The sequence below is a fragment of the Tupaia chinensis genome, unplaced genomic scaffold, assembly GCF_000334495.1.
Source record: "Tupaia chinensis unplaced genomic scaffold, TupChi_1.0 Scaffold000010_1, whole genome shotgun sequence".
NCBI lineage: Eukaryota > Metazoa > Chordata > Mammalia > Scandentia > Tupaiidae > Tupaia > Tupaia belangeri.
The window spans coordinates 1,088,476-1,107,695 of NW_006159440.1; the positions used below are offsets into that span (position 1 = coordinate 1,088,476).

A 19,220-nucleotide genomic window follows, 5' to 3' on the forward strand; every position below is an offset into this window, starting at 1 on the left:
GTGTTCTTTTTTTTTTTTTCACTTACGAAATGGTTTTTCTCTGTTTTATTTTGAGAGAGAGAGAGAGAGAGAGAGAGAGAGAGAGAGAGAGGATGCACCCTCCAATGGGGAATAGTCACACTGTAATTCTTTTGCCTCCACCTCTCCATCCCATCAGGATTTTGGGCACACATGTACATGTGATGGGCATTCTTCAAAGCTGCTGGGACTGGGTTTCAAACTGGTTGGCCATGTGGAATTCAAATCCTTACGGAAAACATTTAACTGCTGTGCTATGGGGCTGCCCTCTGTCTCCTTTTCAAAAGTTTACTTTTATTTTATTTTTTAATATTTCTTTTGAGTGACAGAAATAGGGAGAGAGGGAGGCAACCCCAGCAGGGTCTTCATTGATCCTCCATGAACTACGTGTAGGCTCAGGCAGCCTGGATCATATACACAAGTGAGCACACCAGTGTGCTCAGGGAGGTCCTGGGATGAGAACTCACGATCTTTTCCCTGAGGGCCCAGTTGTATTTTTTTGGCACCCTCTCTTGGCCCCTACAATGGTTCCTAGTCACGGTACTCTATTGCCATTTGGGAGAATACCAGGAACCTGTTACAAGGCTTGGGGCAGAAATACTAAGCATTGGGATCCTGGCCAGCCTCTCAGCTACTGCCAAACAGGCAAGGCCTCAATTTGCTATCAGAGAGATTGAAAACTATTTGGGATCTAGACTATTCTGAAATGCTGTCTTTTATAATATTCTGACTTTTTCTGTGACTATTTTTTTTTCCCCTCCTGTCATGCTTGATTTCAGTCTGTGGTACCTAGGGAAAAAGATATTTCTGAAGAGGGCAAATATCATCAAAGTTTGAAAGAAGAATTTTGGAGAAAGTTTATAAGAAAAAATACCTACTTGCTTTGGAAATGAGATGATCTAATTTTGAATATGAATGTTCACTCAGAGAAGTAGGAAAAAAATACATGAATATTTTAACTCAGAAAAGTAACAAAAATGTCCAAGACACTTACTCAGTTGTTCACTTAGCAAATATTTATTGGGCAGCTACTACCCACGGGTTGGTGGGACCCTATTTTTCCAGATTTCTGCTATGATGCAGCTTACCTTCTAGTGGGAATGCATAAAAATACATGAAAATGCCACAAATTCAAAAAGAATTAAAAATGATAAATAAATGGCTACTCTAAGTGGTCAGGGACAGTTTTTCTAAGGAGGTAACAGAAGCTTGAAAGACAGGAGGAGACAGCCTTATTAATGTCTGGGGAAACAGTTCAGAAGGAATGCCAAGAACAAATGCCACAAAGCGTGGGTGAACTAACATGTTCAATCAACATACCAAGATGTGGAGACCAATTTGGAGGCTAACTGCAATAATCCAAGCAAGGAACAGTGGTGGCTTTAACTAGGCGAAACGTGTGGCAAAAGAGAAGGGTGGATGCATTTGGGGGCAAGGGTGGAGTCACATGACTGACTCTTGGATGAGGAGTGATGAGTGACAGAGAAGTGAGAAAAGGGGGGAATCAAGGGTGACTGCAAATTTGGGACAGAAATGGGTGGATGGCGATGTCTTTTACTGAGATGGGGAAAGTTGGTGGAGGATGAGGTCTGGGACGGGATCGCTTTCTTTCCTGCTATGTTTATTCCAAGATGTTCATTAGATATCCAGGCCGAGACGCTAAGCAGACAATGGGAGAAGTGATTCTGGAGCTCCAGAGTGAAGTGGAGCTTGTAGATTTAAGAGTCATTGTCACATAAACAGCACCAAAAACCACTGCATGTTGGACTGAGTCAGATAATCCAGGAGAATATACGGTTTGAGAAGAGACAGAGGCCCTGCCACACGTCCACAGTTAGTGGTCTCGGGGAGGAAGAGAATGCAGGAAAGACCAAGCCAGTGGCCAGAGGGGTGGAAGGACAAGAAGGAGCGCATGCCGCCTCAGAATCCAGGAGGAACAAATGTTTTCAGAAGGAGGGCATGTGGGATGTAGCTAAAGATCAGGGAAAGAAGACCAGAAGAATGTGTTCCGGACAGAGAGAGCCAAGTTAGGTTTTACCAAACCTTTGTAAAGGCTTGGTCCTAAGATCTAAAAAGGAAAAGACTAAAGAAAACAAAAATCAAAACCTTGGCTTATTTCCACCTCACAGACACTCTTATTTTAAATTTCCTTATACACTTTATTGAAATATAGTTTACATGTCATATTTACCCTTCGAAAACGTACGATGTGGTGGGTTTTACAATACTCACAGTTACGGCAACATTGCCATTGTCTAATTACAGAATAGTTCATCACCCTCAAAAGAAACTTCACACTTAGCAGTTTTCTCCCATTTTTCCCTCTCCTCAGTCCCTGGCAAACACAAATCTACTTTTGGTCACTATGGATTTGCCCATCTTGGAGATTTTCCTTCCTTCCCTTCCTTCTGTCTTTCTTTCATTTTTAAAAGATTTATTTAATTTTATCTATTATTATTATTATTATTTTTACATTTTTTTCCCCATGTTTTATTGATTCACAAAATACCTTAAACTAAAACTACGGACAAAGCTAAAATCTAGTTACAAGTGCACTATAATTTCCTTCTGAAACATTTTTAATTAATTAATTAATTTACATTCATTCCCTGAGCATTGCCACAGCATACAAAATAAGATGTCTCATTTCCTGCTTCTGTACTCTGAAATTCTCTGGTTAAACTAACTCCTATGTGTCTGATAGTATCTTCTGTCTGCCTTTGTCACAGCCATGGAGTATCTGTAATCCCCAGGAAACTTGCCAGGGCTGACTCACATCCAGCCTGACCTCCACTATCAACCATAGCCTTCTGCTATGGACTCCATAAATAAGAGAAGTTCTTCACGATGAAGGTGCTTCTGCCATCTGGGTGTGCAGATCTTGGTTGGGGTGGAGTCTCCCATACAGGTGGGAACTCTCCACATGGCCTGTTGGTGAAGGTAGCACCTGCTGTCACCACATTTCTCCAAATCCCCATTGGGCCACAGTATCATCCCAGGTGAGGGACCTGGGTGTAGGCCAAGGCAGCCCCCCCTTAACACCTTCCTCAGTCTGACTCTACTTCAGACAGGTTTCTTCCTGAAGCTAGATCCCTGGTTTCTTTATACAGAGCATTTACTTTAGAAAGCCTTGTAATGGTTAACTCTCCCCCTGCCTCTTTGGGATGTAAATCTTGTAAAAAGCCCTTTATCAGTTTTGTAACCCAGGAATATCTTTCTCAAGGAACTGAGAGTCATCACTTGCAATGTAAACATTAAGGAAAATGGTACCCTGATCTGTCTGTCTATGAAAGAGCGGGAGACTGATCTGCTCCAAGTTGTAAAATTACTTCCTGCCATGAAGATCCAAGAAAGTTGTTTACTATTCCTTTGGGTAAAGCTGAAAGACTTAGCAGACACAGCTTATCATCCCTCTTATCTCAGTTCTTAAATTATTTTCTTTTGTGACTTTTACCACAATAAAGTACAAAAAAGAAACACACAAACAAAAATAATTCTCCTGCTCTCAAGGAGGAGTTGAGCTCAGACTGAGTTCTGGTCTCTTCCATTGTCATAGCCTTGAATAAAGCCTTCTTTGCCTGCTTAATGTCCAGTGTGATTTTTGCTTTGACAAAATGAATGATTTAGTGATAAGTCTCTGGGATGAGACTGTCCGAGATCAATCCCCAGACTGTATCCACTTAGGTGCATGATTGTGGGTGAGTTAGCTGATCTTTATTTTAGTTTCTCCACTGTGAAAGTGTGACGGAAATTAGCAATAGTCTCTACTTTATCAGGTTCTTGTGTGGATTGAGTGATTTAAATCTCTTGGCCTTAAAGTATCACCATGGACATCTTAGCCAGCATTCATATTATAAATGGGTCAGGTTTGCAGGAAATGCAGGCAAGTACACATTTTCTATGTTCTAACATCTACGATTTGGATTATAAATATTTTATCAGAATCTTTTTAAATTTGAGAAATAACCATTTAATTCATACATAGTTTGGGGATACTTCATGACTGGAATTCCATTTTTCTCCCTTGCACATAAAAGCTGATTTTCTCTGCTTTCCTAACGATGTTGTGTGTTAGATGGCGCTAAAATTACCCGTCACGATATTGGAGTCCAGGTGGGATAAGGAGTGGGATAATGAACTGCTTTATGGGATCTGGGGACACAGGGCTCTTTCCTGGGGTTGCCAGCTACGCTTAGTTCAGAGGAAGGGCATAGCACTCTAGTCCTCACTTGCTTTTGAATCCATTTAATAAATCTCACCTCTCCCATAAACCCAGGATGCCACCCAGGAGAAAGCTCTCTCCATATACAAACTGTCAGAGGAAGAGGAGGATGCAGGCTTCTCCGCCCCCTTTAGTGTGAGTCCTGAAGAGACTATTCTGCTGTGGAAGTTCCAGCTGGGCTTCTCACCCAACACAAAGGAACTCGTTCAGCTCTGTCTGGGCTACATCTTACACAAAAGATATGCCCCCCTTTAACCTCCAAAGAGATTTCAGAATAGGTCAGATTTGAGGTCAGGGAGTTGAGCCTGCTGTTTGCCATTAGTTAGGATGACCTACCCACACTCAAGGAGCCACTTGACTCTTTCCTGAAGCTTCCCAAAGCAGCCTTCAGATCTCTGGAACTCGACTTCCTCCATACACGAGCACTGAGAACAGTTATGTGCTCTGGCCTGTGTCTAGCTTGCTGAAAGTTAACCCCTACACCAGTGCCCTGTCCTGAAGGGCCTGCTTGGCTCTCTACGGTGGATGCTTGCCAGCTCCCTGACGAGCCCTGAGCTGGCAGTTGGGCTCCCAACAAATACTCTGCTTCCTTGTAGTTCTCCTGCCACTGTGGCTTCCACTGCCAGGACTCCAAACTCCCTGATATGTCTCTGCCCTAAAGAGGGCTTTGGCTTGATCCCGCATGGTGTCGCTTATGCTGAGATAATGACCATGAGCGCATTTGCTCTTTCTCACTTCCTACGAAAAATCTGGCCCCCAGCTGCCACAGAGGGTCAGGTCCGAGCACTTGCACTGACTGAGGCCAAGGGCTGCGATGTGGCTGTGTGTCTCTCCTGGGCTGTCCAGGGAGTTTGTCATACTCTAGTTGTTCACTGTGGATCAAAACATGGAAAGTTTCCTGCACTTCTCAGACAAATACCAGCAACTGCTTTTCTCTTCCTTTGTCACTTTTAATTTTTAAATTTATTTGTCACTTTTCTACTATGCCAGAATCATAGCTGAATTCTTATTACTTCTGAAAGACCTGTGTTAGCCCTTTTGGGATGTCAGCTTCTAATTTTATTTTAGATGTAGAGTGAGAAGCGAAGAGCTGTGTCTTTGTTTCTTCACTTATGTTAAAAAAGGAGATGTGAGCCTGGCCTGCTGCACACATAGTGGATGGAGGCTGGTCCCCCAAGGGTCCACTCTGTGTGACACGCCGAGAACTAGGTTCAGCCTGTCTCAGCTCTGAGTCATGTCAAAGCCCTTCCTGCTCTAGAATCTTGATGGAGCTTTTGGACAATGCTGTTCCATCTCAGGGGCTGACAATGAAGCTGGTGTGATGTATTCAGGTGGACTTGACTGACTGTGTGAAAATCTCCAGGTCCCTGCATGCTACTTGTGGTCACCACAGCAGGTATGCAGAGACTAGCAGAATGATAGGGGATGCCAGGGGGCATTTTTGCCTACGAGCTTCCCTTCAGGGCTGGTGAGTGGAAGTGATGACGTGGTAGGTCAGTATTTTAGGAAAGAAGAAATGAGCCAGTTTGGAACTGGTTTCTTGGGGGCATGAATATTACATGCAGGAAGAGGAAAACAAATGAAGCAAAAGGTAAAAGATAATAAAGGAAAATAGGTCATATTTAATGAGTATTGACTCTGCTGGTAGTCTGCTGAGTGCTTAGCTTGGAATATCCCATTTAATCCTGAGATGTAGGAACTGCATTCATATTTACTATGGCTTGAATATGGTTTGCTCTCACTAAAGACCTTGGTCGCAGTTTGGCAGTGTTGGAGATAGGGCCTCAAGGGAGGTGGTTAGGTCATGAGGGCTCTACCCTCATGAATGAATTAATACTATTTTTGAGTGAATGGGTAATTCTCATGGGAGTGGATTAGTTAGCCAGAGAGCAGACTGTTGTAAAAACAAGCTTGGTTCCTCCCTTCTCTCTCACCTGTGTCTCCTTGCTCTTCCACTTTTCCACCATGAGGTGAAGCAGCATGCTTGCTCTGGCTGGCTGTGTGCAACCCTCTGCCATGCAATGGCAGCAAGAAAACCCTCATCAGGTGCCTCTGCCATGCTTGTGGACTCTCCAGCCTTCAGAACCTTGAGCTAACTAACCTTTCTTGTCTTTCTAAATTAACCAGTTCGCGGTATTCTGTTAGAGTAACAGAAAGCAAACTAAGACACTGTCAAACATAGAGATACTAAGGGGTTTATTCATGTCTCTCAGTTGGCAAGTCCAGAGGTGAGAATCTGCTGCTCCTTAGAGTCCACTCTATGTGTCACACCAAGAATTATGTTCAGTCTCCAAGTTGTGTCAAAGCCCTTCCTGCTCCATAACCCAAATGGAGCTCTTGGGCAACTGATAACCACTCAACACCGTGGAATGGCTGACCATGTGACAACCCAGATCTTACTGAATCATCACTAAGCACAGACTCATAAATGTCTAAAGTTTGAAGAAATTTTGGAGAATCCAACTCTTTTACTAGGCAGATGAGAAAAGAGACTCCAAGAGCCAAAGTGACAATACTTGGCCAAGAAACACTTTTATTAGAATTGAACTGAGACTGACACCTGCTTGCCTGAATCCTTATTGAATAGTTTTGGGAAAACTGGCTCTACGATTTCATAGCTGTTGAACTTGTTTTTTTTTTTTTTTCTTCCTAGAAATAACATCTCTCTACTTTCCCTGGGGCAGGCTTCTATTGCAGAACAATATTTCCAAGATTGGCTCAAATAGCTTGTGTCTGGGAGACGTGCTTTATGCCCACTCCTACAATAACAGGAAATTAGAGACCAGGCCTTGAGACTTAATATCAAGTGAAAAGAAGTTGCTGACTCATCAGGTCAGCTGACTGTTCTGGACCATCTCTGTCTGAGGTCACCAATGGTTTCACAATGGTTTACTATATTCAAAGAACATTTATCTAGCCTTATTTTACTCATGCCACTCGACATTATTTGCCTTGTTCTTTTTCACAAAGCCCTCTCCTCCTCTGATGTTACCTGCTCCTGATTTTCCTTCACTAAATCTTTCCATTCCTCTTCATTTTTCCTTGTAAGATGTTCCTTTTCTGCCTTTCCCTTAAATTTCATTATTTCCTAGAATTCTGACCTCAGCCCTCTGCTTTTCTCTTTTTATGTTATTCTTGGGTCATCTTGTTTAAATGAATCAAAATTCCTTCCAAGACTATGACAAATACTCTCCTATCCCTTTCTACTTTATAACCTTACTAAATCTCCAGAATCCTTGGAGACAACTACAGTCAGTGGCCAGAATGGGATAAAGCTAAAGCATCTATATCTAGGGGCAAGGTGAGAAATATGAGCTATCCTGTCAAGGAAGTTCACTTGTTATGATGAAAACCAAGTAGCATCTACCCAGCATGCTTGGGGTTATCAGCATTTAGGTGGAAACTTGTCCTAGGTAATCTGGACAAGACAGGCTCATGGAGTAAAATTTGTTCACTCTGTTTAATAGGACTCAGCAGAGCTGATATTTAGTTCATAAACAATGTGTAATTTTGTGATCTATAACTTGAGGGAACAATTTAGAAAGGTTTCGGTTCTGGATGGGTTTTGGGAGTATTTTATTTTAGAATCTACAATTCCATCAAGGCCCCCGGCTGATGCAGCTTGTTAACACGTCAGTCTCACTCTAAGAGCTCACTTACACTTTTGTTTATGGCTTTCCCATGTCATATGAAAGGATCAGATACATAATTTTACCTTTCTTTTCATGACTTTCTAATGTTCTTTGAGCATCCCAACACAACTGTGAACGACGCTGTAGGGACTCCGACTCTTGTTAAAATTAACTGTCCCTCCATGAGGCTCTATACCAGAAGAGTGGAGCACAGGTGGCAAGTGTTAGGAATATGAACAGCAACCAGGTCCCATCTTGTTTTGCTTGGTCTGAAACTGCCATGGTTGACCAAATTGATCATTGCACCTCCGGAAACCCAGAGAGGGAGATTGAAGGTGGCACAGATCCACAAAGACCTCCAAACACACTTTGCTTTTACTCAGCATAGGAAAAGTTGTCAATTCCCTAAAATATTATTATTGTGGGAAACGAAATTTAAATTCAATTAGTCACAGAAACAGGATCATCTGGACTGTGTCCATAATAAAAACGTCAGTGAACCCGACTGGACAGTATGGCTGGGGGCCCTTTTTTAGGTCTGTTTAGATTTCTTCTCAGCATTGCTCTCTTTCCTGCAGAGCAGTGCTATCTAAGTAGAAGCACAAACCTTTCCATGCCTAGAACCTTGAGCAGGGATACAAAAGGGAATGGTTCTCTACCTATTATTCTAAGTAAATCTAACTTAGAGAGTCTACTCCAACCCCCTCTTCTGTACCCCACATTTCCCTTCTTTTCTTCCTTGTTTTCTCCATCCTTCCTGTTACAAGTGCGATAAATGATCGATTACTTTTATACACTTCTAAAACTATAAACCTAAAATTACAGACTCAGAGAGACATGAGAGGTGTCTCAGTTCACTTTTTTTAAAAAAAGTTTATTTCTTAGAGAGAGAAGGAGAGAAGAGAGCCAGGTACCCATGATAGGGTCTCATCACCTGACCTCGCCCTCCTCTGCCCCAGCCTCTCAGCCAGCTAGGGTAATGGGTGCCTCGCAAATGTACCCTGTACTCAGGTCAACCTGGAATCTGAACCCAGACCTTCCGTGTGGCTCCTGTATCATGCAGAGATGTTCTACCACCTCTGCCAGTGCAGCTAGGCCCTGTGTCCTGGTTTTATAGCTGAAGACTGTGAGCTCCTAAGAATGGGAAGTGGAATCAGATGTAGGTCTCCTGCATCCTCTTCCTCATTCCATCCTGTCTTAGAGGGGACTATAAGAGGCTTAGACACTCTTGGTAAGATCTCTGTCAAAACCCTCCACAGGCTCGCTCGTTGCATTGTGAAGGTTCCAGAAACCAACAAAGAGAAATCACAGTTGCCTTTCCTTTACTCACCAACAAACAGCTGGCTGTAGAGTTCCAGGCGGGTGTGGCCTTCTGTGGGAGCCTTGCGGACCTGCTGGGGCAGCCGATCCACCTGCAGACTGGCCTGCTTGACATTCCTCTCTGCAGTGACGCGGTGCCACTGGTCATCATTGAGAGGGGAAGGTGACCTCACTACAATCTCCACTGGCCCATTTCCAACGTCAAATGAAAAGGACACTTCTGTGGCAGCTAGAGGAGCAGAAAGCATGAAAGATACATGAGTATTTTTTTTCCAGATACCAAACAGGCATGAATTCAAAAGAAAAAAATTAAGCAGAGAGGCCAATGATCTAAACTTATCACTTGCCATGAAGATCCATGGTTAATTCATTCAAGGAAGGACAAAACACAAGCTCATTATTAAGCACAATGACTAAGGGGAGGAATATAAGTTTGTGTTGGGTACCTATGCCCCAGGTACATATACATTGACTTCCTTCCTTCCTCGTTAGAAGCCTTCCAAGTACTTAGCACCATTTACTCTTCCCATATAAAGAAACTGAGGCCTGGAGAAGTTAGCATCTGAGTGTCTTAGACTGAGTGAGCTAGTGGAGTCAGGATAAGGATCTGAACCCAGATTTGTCAGATTTCAGACTCCATGTAAGAAGGGTCTTCACCAACTCCATGGAGAAAGCATGCATAGATTTCAACTTTAGCACCAAAATAAACATGCGCATTTTCCCCGCCATTTTCCCACAAAGTTTCTGGAGTCCTCTTGCACAACTTGCCTCTTCTAGCTCCGCGGGTTGTGAATGGCAGTCACCTGGAGAGCTGTCTGACACATTGTGTTCAAAAGTGGGGAGATACTATTTTGGGGGGCATTTACAAACCCGTATTGCATTAATCTTCTGAGTCCCTCTTGAAGTTAAAGAGTGAGGAATTGCCGAGGCCATGAAGGCGGCCAGCATCCTTGTTGGACCGCGCGTGGCTGTCTGAAAGGTAGCACATGACGTGCGGCAGAACACCCCTTTCCTGCAGTCCATGTTACAAACGTTGGCTATTCCCCAGCTGAGATGCTGAGACCTTCTCATAACCAACCCGCCGGCAGTAACCACCAGACACCTCCAAACCAAGCTCCTTTCACAACAAAGCACCTCTCAGCAATAGGCAACAGAGTTCGGTGGTTGCTTTAACTTCAGTTACAAGCAGCTTTCTTATCCCATGTTTTTTAAGTTTTATGTTAAGTTCCTCAGTGACCACCTAGTGCTTTATAAACACTTAAAAAAAATGTATATTTTTCTTGCGATTGGCAGGAAAGGCAGCTTAACGCTGAGGCAGCACAGGCGTCTTGAGCTCCCTAAGGCTTGGTGAATTCTTTTCAACATTAAAGATGTAGCTCACCGGTTAATTTCCTAACTTTGCTTATAAAGATATTCAGCCCCTCTATCCATCAATAAGCCTTCTGCCTAATCTCTAAGCAGTTTAATTAAATATCTGTCATTTTTTTCCTAGGCTAATGGAAAATTCAGCTTCTTTGGGCTGGTACCATTTTGAGACGGTGTCACAAGCAATCAAACTTCTAATTTAAAAACCACAGTGGGCCAGATTCTCCCAGGACCCAGACGGTTCCCTGGCTCTATGTCGGGCCCCTCTGAAAGCTGCATTAACTTTATTGAGCTACAGGGATATTAGATGCAGAGCTCAATTTAATCAACCTAATTGTACCAAGGAATTTTGATCCTTCATGTCATTAGAGAGAGAACTTTAATTTTAACACCTGTGGTGATTCCACACACACTCCAGTAAAATATCTCATCTAAATTAGGAGTGCCTGCCTGCCGGGATCATTATGACTGGATTTAACTTGCAGTCCAGTGACCTCCATCAAGGTTTCTATGGGTGTATGACCAGAATGCAGGGAGATGATAATGTGATGCACAGATTGAACCATCTTTTTCTGTAGTTCTGATGTAGTTGATGGGGAAAAGGAACCTGGGTTTAAGATGAAATCTGTTCGGTTTTTCTTTTGAAAATGCTATAGAAGTGAAATCCAAAAGCTTATGGAAAAATGGAATTAAAGCACAGATTTACTTTGGCACAAAACAATTTTGAAGTCTATGCATAGTTTTCCTAATACACATTTTCCATGAAATTTTTGAAGACTCATCACATTTTAGCAGTCGCATTTTAAAATGATGTTATCAGAGTAGCAAGAGAATGAGGCTTCCTGAGTAAAGAGGGAATGATTGTTTCATTTTAAAGGCATCAACTACTCCCAGGGAAATACTGTAGGATTTAGGGATAAATTGACTTTAGCCCTAACGTCTGGCCTGCAGGGCTAACCAGTACTGGGATTTCCTTCACTTCTGTTCCACTGGGATGAATTCTCGTCCAGGACTTGGCACTGTCACCATGCAGGGAAACCCTGAGGACCGGCAGTCACTAGGAAATAGCTGCACTTCCCTCTCCACTGGTTCCTAACAGATTCCCTGTGCCCTTGCCCTGCCCATGGTCTCCTTAACGTCAACACTGCCCTAGAGAAGGAAGGAAAGTCACTGGAATCCTGCTGGAGCTCAGAGCCACTCGCCCCACCTGGGTCGGGAAGAAGCAGCTGAAGCCAAACCCCCAAGAGTAGCTTCCTCCCCAAAGCTGGACCTGCAGCAGGAAAGCCCACGATTCCAGTACGCTCCATGCCTTCTCTGGCTTCCTCAGAAAGGGCTGCAAGGCCCAGCCAGTGTGAGGACCAAAGACAGGGCTCCTTTTTTTTTTTTTTTTTTTTGTAGCCACTCAATCTCAGTTTCTTTGACATTGCTAAGGGACACCTTCGAGAAATCCCATCGCCCACTCAGACAGCCAATGCATTTTAGAAGCTTCTAAAGTTCAGTTTGTGGCTGATCGCTCTTGGTGTTCTGGGTGAGAGCATCTGACATTTTAAAAGAGATAATTATAGAGAGAGCCAGTGAGCGAATAAAGGGAGGCAGAATGGAAGACAGCAGAACCAACGACACCATCCCCACTTAACGCGTGTCTCCGGCTGGAGATGGAGGTGTCACCCTGCTTCTGCCTGTGGGAAAGGAATTTCTTCTGTACTAAAAATACTCTCATTTCCAGAAATAAGTATCTGAGAATTGGGTGTACATAGTGTGGCTCATTGGAGAGAACACAAGTGGTCGCCTTGCCATTTGTGTCAAGGTCTAAGAGTCTGGGATTTCACTCCCTTTGCAAGCTCACCAGTTAGGTGGCCGCACTCTTACGATGTTGGCAGAAGACAGGAGACCCCTGGGCACTTGGGATCTGAGTCACAACATGGTAGGCAGTGTGAGCTTCACGTTCACATCAGTGAACATCCCTACCCTGTCCCCAAGTCCCAGGGAGGTGACTAAAGCAGCCACACAGCTCGTGGGTTTGCCTCACAGTAGAGGAAACCTGAATTTAGAAAACCTCAGCCAGGGGACCAGCAGATGGCGTAATGGCTATGTCACTGGACTCCCATGAAGTTGATGGTGGTTTGAGTCCCAGACCCTGTGGTTTAAACTTGAGTTGGGCGTGTGTTCATGAGTGCCCAAGAGCCCAGCAGAAGGATGGAGGAGAAGGGATTGTGGAATGACCATCCCCCCTGGGGGGTGATTTCTCGCTCTCTGTCTCTCTCTGTTGAGTGCACATGCCCTATAACAAAAACCTCTCCAAAAAAAAAAAAAAATAGGTTGAGGTTTTTTTTTTGTTTTTTTTTTTTAAAGTTTGTTATAGGGTGTATATACTTGCCAGAGAGAGAGAGACAGAGAGAAAAAAGAAAGAAGAGAGAGAAAGAAAGAGAGAGAACGGGAGAAACACCCCTGGGGAGGATGGTTAGGCTGAAGCCAGCTGGTACATACCAGGCACTCTGAGGAGGACACCAAGTCCTGGGTGACATGGCTCCATGCCTGTTTTATTTCCAGAGCCTTCTACAGCGGGACTTCTTATGTGAGATGTCAGCAGCAGTTAAGCCATTTTACTGCAGATGCAAGCATCTTACCTGACATGGGGAATGGTTTGGAAATCGGCATATTTGAGTTCTAGTCTCAGCTTTGCCATCACACTTTTTGGGCCTCAGTTTACTGGTTTCTGAGACAGGGCTATGTTCATAGTCTTCCAAGAGTTTCTCTGTCCAAAATGTATTGTAAACCACTGGACTAGATCGACTCTAAGATCCGTTCAAATTGCAACACTATAATTTCCCAGATACTCTAAGAAAAATGAAATGAAAAGCAGCTATTCTGTTTTCGTTGCTGTTTTTGCTTTTGCTATAGGATGTGTGTGTGTGCTCATCAGAGCGAGACAGAGAAGGAGGCAGGGAGGGAGGGAGAGAAAGACCCCCTCCCCAGGGGAATGGTCATGACACACTCCCTTCTCTTCCATTCTCCCCTAGGAATTCTGGGCATGCATGCACACGCGCTCAGTACATTTTCTAAGCTGCTGGTTCTGGGACTCAAACTGTGAAATCAGTGATGTAGGACCCAGCTGCTTTAACCACCATGCCACCAGTTGGCCTGAAATGCAGCTATTCTTGGTGGCAGTTTTAGATATTGAGTTATTAGAGGGAGAAAACAAAATATGAAATATAAATGCACAAGGTGTGGCATATTGGCATCATAAACAAGTACAGATGGCAAAAATTACTGTTAAAAAAGGCTGGACCATGACTTAATCTGAGCGATTTACAACAACGAAGGGGACAAAACCATGGACAGCTCTCGTTGTCCCTGCTCTCATTTCACATGTAAGTCCAGCAGGTGGCGCTATCTGCTCTCATTCCAACTCACCATGACTTTCCTCAAATCACTCCAGGCTTAAGGTATTGAACGATAAATTTAAAGACCAGAATAGCACTTTTTCTGGGTTCTCCCAGCAGGAGAAGTGACATTTAGTTATTAGACTCAAAGCGTCAATCGGAGGTGGAAGAAACAGTTTGAACAGAAAATGTGAGAAAAGACAAGGACAGGTACACACAGCATGTGACAGGCAGCCAGCAAACAGTGCAGCTATTTTGACAATGATTTGTTTCTTCCATTCTAAAATATAACTTATGGAGAGAGTTTCCAAAGGTAACTACAGAGATTTTTTTTCCCCTGTACAAAATCTCATTAGACTGATAATTGGTAGAATGGATATTTCAGCCTTACTCCACAGTGGCATTAAAATTACTTTTTTTCCCCTTTTTCTTTCTTTCTTTTTTTTTTTCCTGAAGAAAAATTGGAGTAGGATTCTGGAGTTTACATTTTGTTAATTCTGGGTGATTCTGATGCCAGATGGTCTGGAAATACTACTTTAAGATACATTAGCATAGCCAAGTTTCTTTCTAGTAGTAACGTCCTGGAAATCTCTTGTTTCTTGTCCTCAACAAAAAGATTTTCAAAACTGTGTAGAAAAGAACTGAACTTGGCAAAACAAAGAGGCCAGGCCTTTGTCTTGGTTTTGGAAAGGTAATGAGTCAGTGTTTGGAAGGTCCTGCCTGCTAAGAACATCTTTGCCTGGGAGCCATGGGTGGTACCAGATCATCTACAAAAGTGGTCTAGTGTGGGGGCTGGCTGGACCAGATATTGAGTCTTCGGGAAAGTCATGATGTCTTTCTCTATGCAAAACCGCGTCGTGACTTTCCTGATGACCCAACAGCATTTAAGTTGGGGGATGACTGTGCCAGATGGACCTACAGTGCTATGTAGAGGATGCTGTGGGCTACACACTTGGAGGTTCTGGAAACTGAGGTCAGTGAGGCTGGCTGTGAACCATTCCTCTCAACAGGAAGGTTTGGGGGAAATTCTTCCTTGTTGGGAAATATCCCATGCATAATGCTATTTAATATTTTCAGAAAAAAAAGTGTTCTGACTCCTCAGGGCGAGGCCAACAGTAAGCTCAGAAGAGGTACCTTTCCTGAATTCTGCCCTCTGGGCTTCGTCTCTTATCTGGTTTTATCTGTATTCTGTCCCTATAGTCACTGTCACCATGGGAAAAGCAGCTTTCAGTGGGTTCTGTGAGTCCTTCTAGAGGAGAGAATTGCTAAAACTGGGAATGGTCTGGGGAAATCCCTGAACTTGATATTGGTGTCAGAAATATATGTAGTCTTAGAGAGACTGGTGTCTCTAATTTTGTACTCAGCTCTAATTCTCATTCTCTAATTCTGAAAGACAGTCACTTCTGTTTAAAAGCATGTGATTGAGGGGCCAGCAGGTAGCATAGTGGTTAAGGCAGTGGACTGCCACATGGCTGACTGCAATTCGAGTCCTGGTCCTGGTGGTTTGAAAATCATGCCAGGAGCATGTGCACAAATGCTCAAAATCCCAAGAGGAGAGTAGAGGAGAAAGGACTGTGGTGTGGCCATCCTCCTCAGGGGTGATTTCTCACTTCTTTTTCTTTCTTCCTGTCTCTCTCTGGCAAGCACATGTGTCCTGTGACAAAACCTTAAAAAAACATGTGATTGAACTCAACATTATTGTGACCTAAAGACTTCAGAGAATGAAGTTCAACTTCCAAGCCCACCCTTATGGCCCAGATAAGGAAATTGAGAATGCAGGATATTAAAGTCCGGGAATGACTAAATTCACACCTTTTGTTTCTGAACTGCGGGGTACTGCCTTTCATATTGTGAAGGAAGTAAAAATTAACATTTTTAAAGTATGGTCTTAGTTTATAAATGTAGATTTTTAAAGCCATATATGCATATTCACACCAGAAAACTCAGTGTTAAACACATCTGAAAATGTACGTTGGCAAAGAAGATTCATTTGAAGTCTTTTGGAAATTCTTCAAGGAAATGCCTGGAGCTTAAGAATCAATGTTATGAACTCATTTTAAAATCTCTGGTATCTTGATAACCTCTTGAGTATCAGAAATATTTCTCTTTATGTATTTTGGCCTTTAAGCTTTTTATTATGGTTAAAAAATACAACTTCACAAACAAAGGCATCCACAGAGAAAAGAAAGCAGAAGGGAGATACCACTGGCCAAGCCAAGGCAGAGAGCTGCCTTTAAAATGCAAAGCCTTTCTAATTTTAGTTTTCTCCATGCATTTAACCACCTTTTGAGAATAACATCTTGAATATTAATGGACCTATATGACTTAAAAAAGAAAAAGACAAAATTCATTCTAAAATGATATGTGGCTTGAAAAAACAGCTGGTGCTCTTGGCCCACAGGACCTGCAGTTGGATCTCAAATACCCTCTGTTTGGAATGAGGAGCGACATGTGCACCAGGAGGAGAGTGCCCCGTTTGGAAGAACAGATAAACTTCCCAGATGGTGACACTGGGAGAGAACATTTGTGATAAAAGGGGAAAGTGGGTCGAGACGGGGAGGAAGGCCAAACTTCTCTCTTGAGTACGGCCAGGTTGTAGAGCAAATTGGGAAAAAACTCATGGACAGAAATGGGCTTTGGGAGGGAACCTGGGTAGTTTTTAAAAAAAGTTTTGTTGGGAACCAGCAGTTAGCATAATGGCTATGTCGCTGGACTCCCATGTAGTCGACTGCGGTTCGCGTCCTGGACCCGGTGGCTTAAAATTCACGCCGGGTGCGTGTGCGCCCAAGATCCCGAGAGGAGAATGGAGGAGAAGGGATTGTGGCGTGACCATCCCCTCTGGGGGATGATTTCTCGCTTTCTGTCTCTATGTCTCTCTCTGTCTGTCTGGCGAGCGCACGCACCCTATAGCAAAAACCTCTCCCCCCCAAAAAAAAGTTTTGCTAAAGGGTGGGTGCACTCTCTGGAGAGATACGGGGTAGAGTGTGGGGGGTGAAAAAGTGCCCCCTCTCCACGGGGCATGGCCACGCCGCAATCCCTTCTCCTTCATTTCTTCTTTTGGGGTTTTGGTCATACATGCACATGTGCCAGTGTGCTTAAAAAGCCACCTGGTCTGGGATTTGATCTGCACAGTTGGCCATGTGGGATCCAGTTGCCTTAACTACCATGCCACCAGCTGACCTGACCTGGGTGACTTACGAAGTTGGTTTTGGATGACGTCAGAAAGAGCAGGTTCACTGAGATACGTGGCTTTGGAGAGGTCCAAAGGAGGTAATACAACCAAAGGTTGACAGAGCTTGACTTGGAAAGAAAGCCGATGTGTTAAGATGGACCAAGCTGAAGCTTCTAAGGAGACAACACCCTGGTCAATTAGTTAATCACAACTTAAATGACTGAGCCGTAGATGGCTGTCCTGACAGGGACGGGACACTGATAATGAGGAGGGGCCAAAGGCAAGACCTGAGGATGACCAAGACAATGCTTTGGAATGAGCATGCTGGTGGGAGTGGTAGCTAAGTCTGTCAGAAGGAAAAGGAGCGTCCGAGGGAATATTTGTTCCCTGGCTGCTGTGGCTGAGTTCTGACTCTGAGTCATAGCACAGCCACTGTTTTTCTCTCATTATTTTGGAGTAAACACATTGTCTTTTTAGCAAGCCCTTTTAATGCCACCTTGGTATGGCTTCGGATGAGATCCTTCTAATAAATAAAAAAGTTCCATATGAAGACATGCAGTGGACTCAATACAGAGATTTACTGTTTTCCGTTAACACCAATTGCACTTCCACTAAGAGGGGAGTTCAAAAAGTATGGAAAATGGAACCAAAATATGAGTTACATTGGTGCAAAATAGTTGAAATCCATGCATCATTTTTTCATAATATGCATTGTCCATGAAATTTCTGAAGACTCCTCAAAAAGTTAATTTGCAGTATTGGACAAAGAGTGAAAAACAAGTGAAACCAAGTGTAGGGTCAACAGAGACTTTAAATGAGAATAAAGATATATGAGAGAAGAGGAAAATCAACTTCCTTTTACATTAACAAGCTTCTTAAAGTATAAAATCTTCTATAAGGATCATTTTTGCTTTGAAACCTTTGTAAGATATGCATAACTGATTCATATAATTTTACTAGTTTTTCTCTACCTATAATTATTTTAATTTGTTCAATGTCTTCTACTAAGTAACGAATATTAGAAGTAAGGAATCTAAGGGAGGAACAGTCCAAACACAGGTATCAGAATCTCAGGGTGGAAAATACTTTAAGAAAAATGCTCCGTGAAAATTGTAGAGCTATTAGTAGATCCTTGAGGTCAGAAATTTCAATGTTTGAAAATTGGCAGAAATTACTTCACAGCATCCCTTATGGTTAGGTCAACCAAAGTTTACCAATTTAACCAAAGCATTCCTCTGGAGAGGGATCATGGTAAGTACTACTAATGATTTATCACAAAGTACTCTTTGTCTTTCCTTGTTTCTGAACATAACAGCTGAAAATATAACTTTCCTATAATAAATATATTGCCCCCCCCTTAAGACTGCACATAGAAAATGTGAGAAACCTTTTAGGACCAGCTTGTACGATGCTCAAACAAGCATATTTACTTCCTTCATGCTTTACTGAACTAATGGAACATGGTTTCTTTCTGGAATAGTTCCTTTGAGGGAACAGTTGCAGGTCTGGCTAAGCTAGTTGTCAGCCTTTGCCCCAGGATTTTTTTCCTTTTTTTTGGAGAGGTTTTTGCTATAGGGCACATGCGCTTGCCAGTAAGACAGAGACAGATAGAGAGACAGAAAGCGAGAAATCACCTCCCAGTGGGGATGGCCACACTGCAATCCCTTCTCCTCCAGTCTCCTCTTGGGATCTTGGTCACGCACGCACATGCGCCCGATGTGAATTTAAGCCACCGGGTCTGGGACCTGAACCACGGTCGACCACATGGGAATCCAGGGACATAACCATTACGCCAACTGCTGGTCCCATCCCCAGGATGATTTGACATAACCCCAGTGAGTGAGCAAACAGACAGTTCATTCCTTAGCTGTCTTGCTGGGCATCTCCTGGCGTGGACATCTCAGTGAGGTAGTCTAATTTCATCATTTCAGCCTTCCTGCTGTGATGTTTGAGCGAGACTTAGAAAGCAGTAACATACATTTAAAATACGTAACATGTTATCACATCATGTGAGGCAGTATTAATAACAAGAAACCAGGACATCAGAATGTGTGAAAAATCTATCTTTTAAGAGGTAAGCCTGAGTTGGCCCTGTGACCTGGTAGGTT

The 19,220-nt window shown here is 43.2% G+C and overlaps 1 protein-coding gene across 1 annotated transcript in view; it reads right to left on the minus strand.

Moving 5' to 3' along the window:
* The window catches only part of CNTNAP2 (contactin associated protein 2), a 1,579,711-nt gene that overhangs the window by 229,219 nt on the left and 1,331,272 nt on the right, over positions 1–19,220 (minus strand). The window contains exon 17 of the mRNA XM_006139900.2: positions 9,203–9,421. Within this exon, the coding sequence (XP_006139962.1) occupies positions 9,203–9,421 (219 nt within the window). The remainder of the gene's footprint in view (positions 1–9,202; positions 9,422–19,220) is intronic.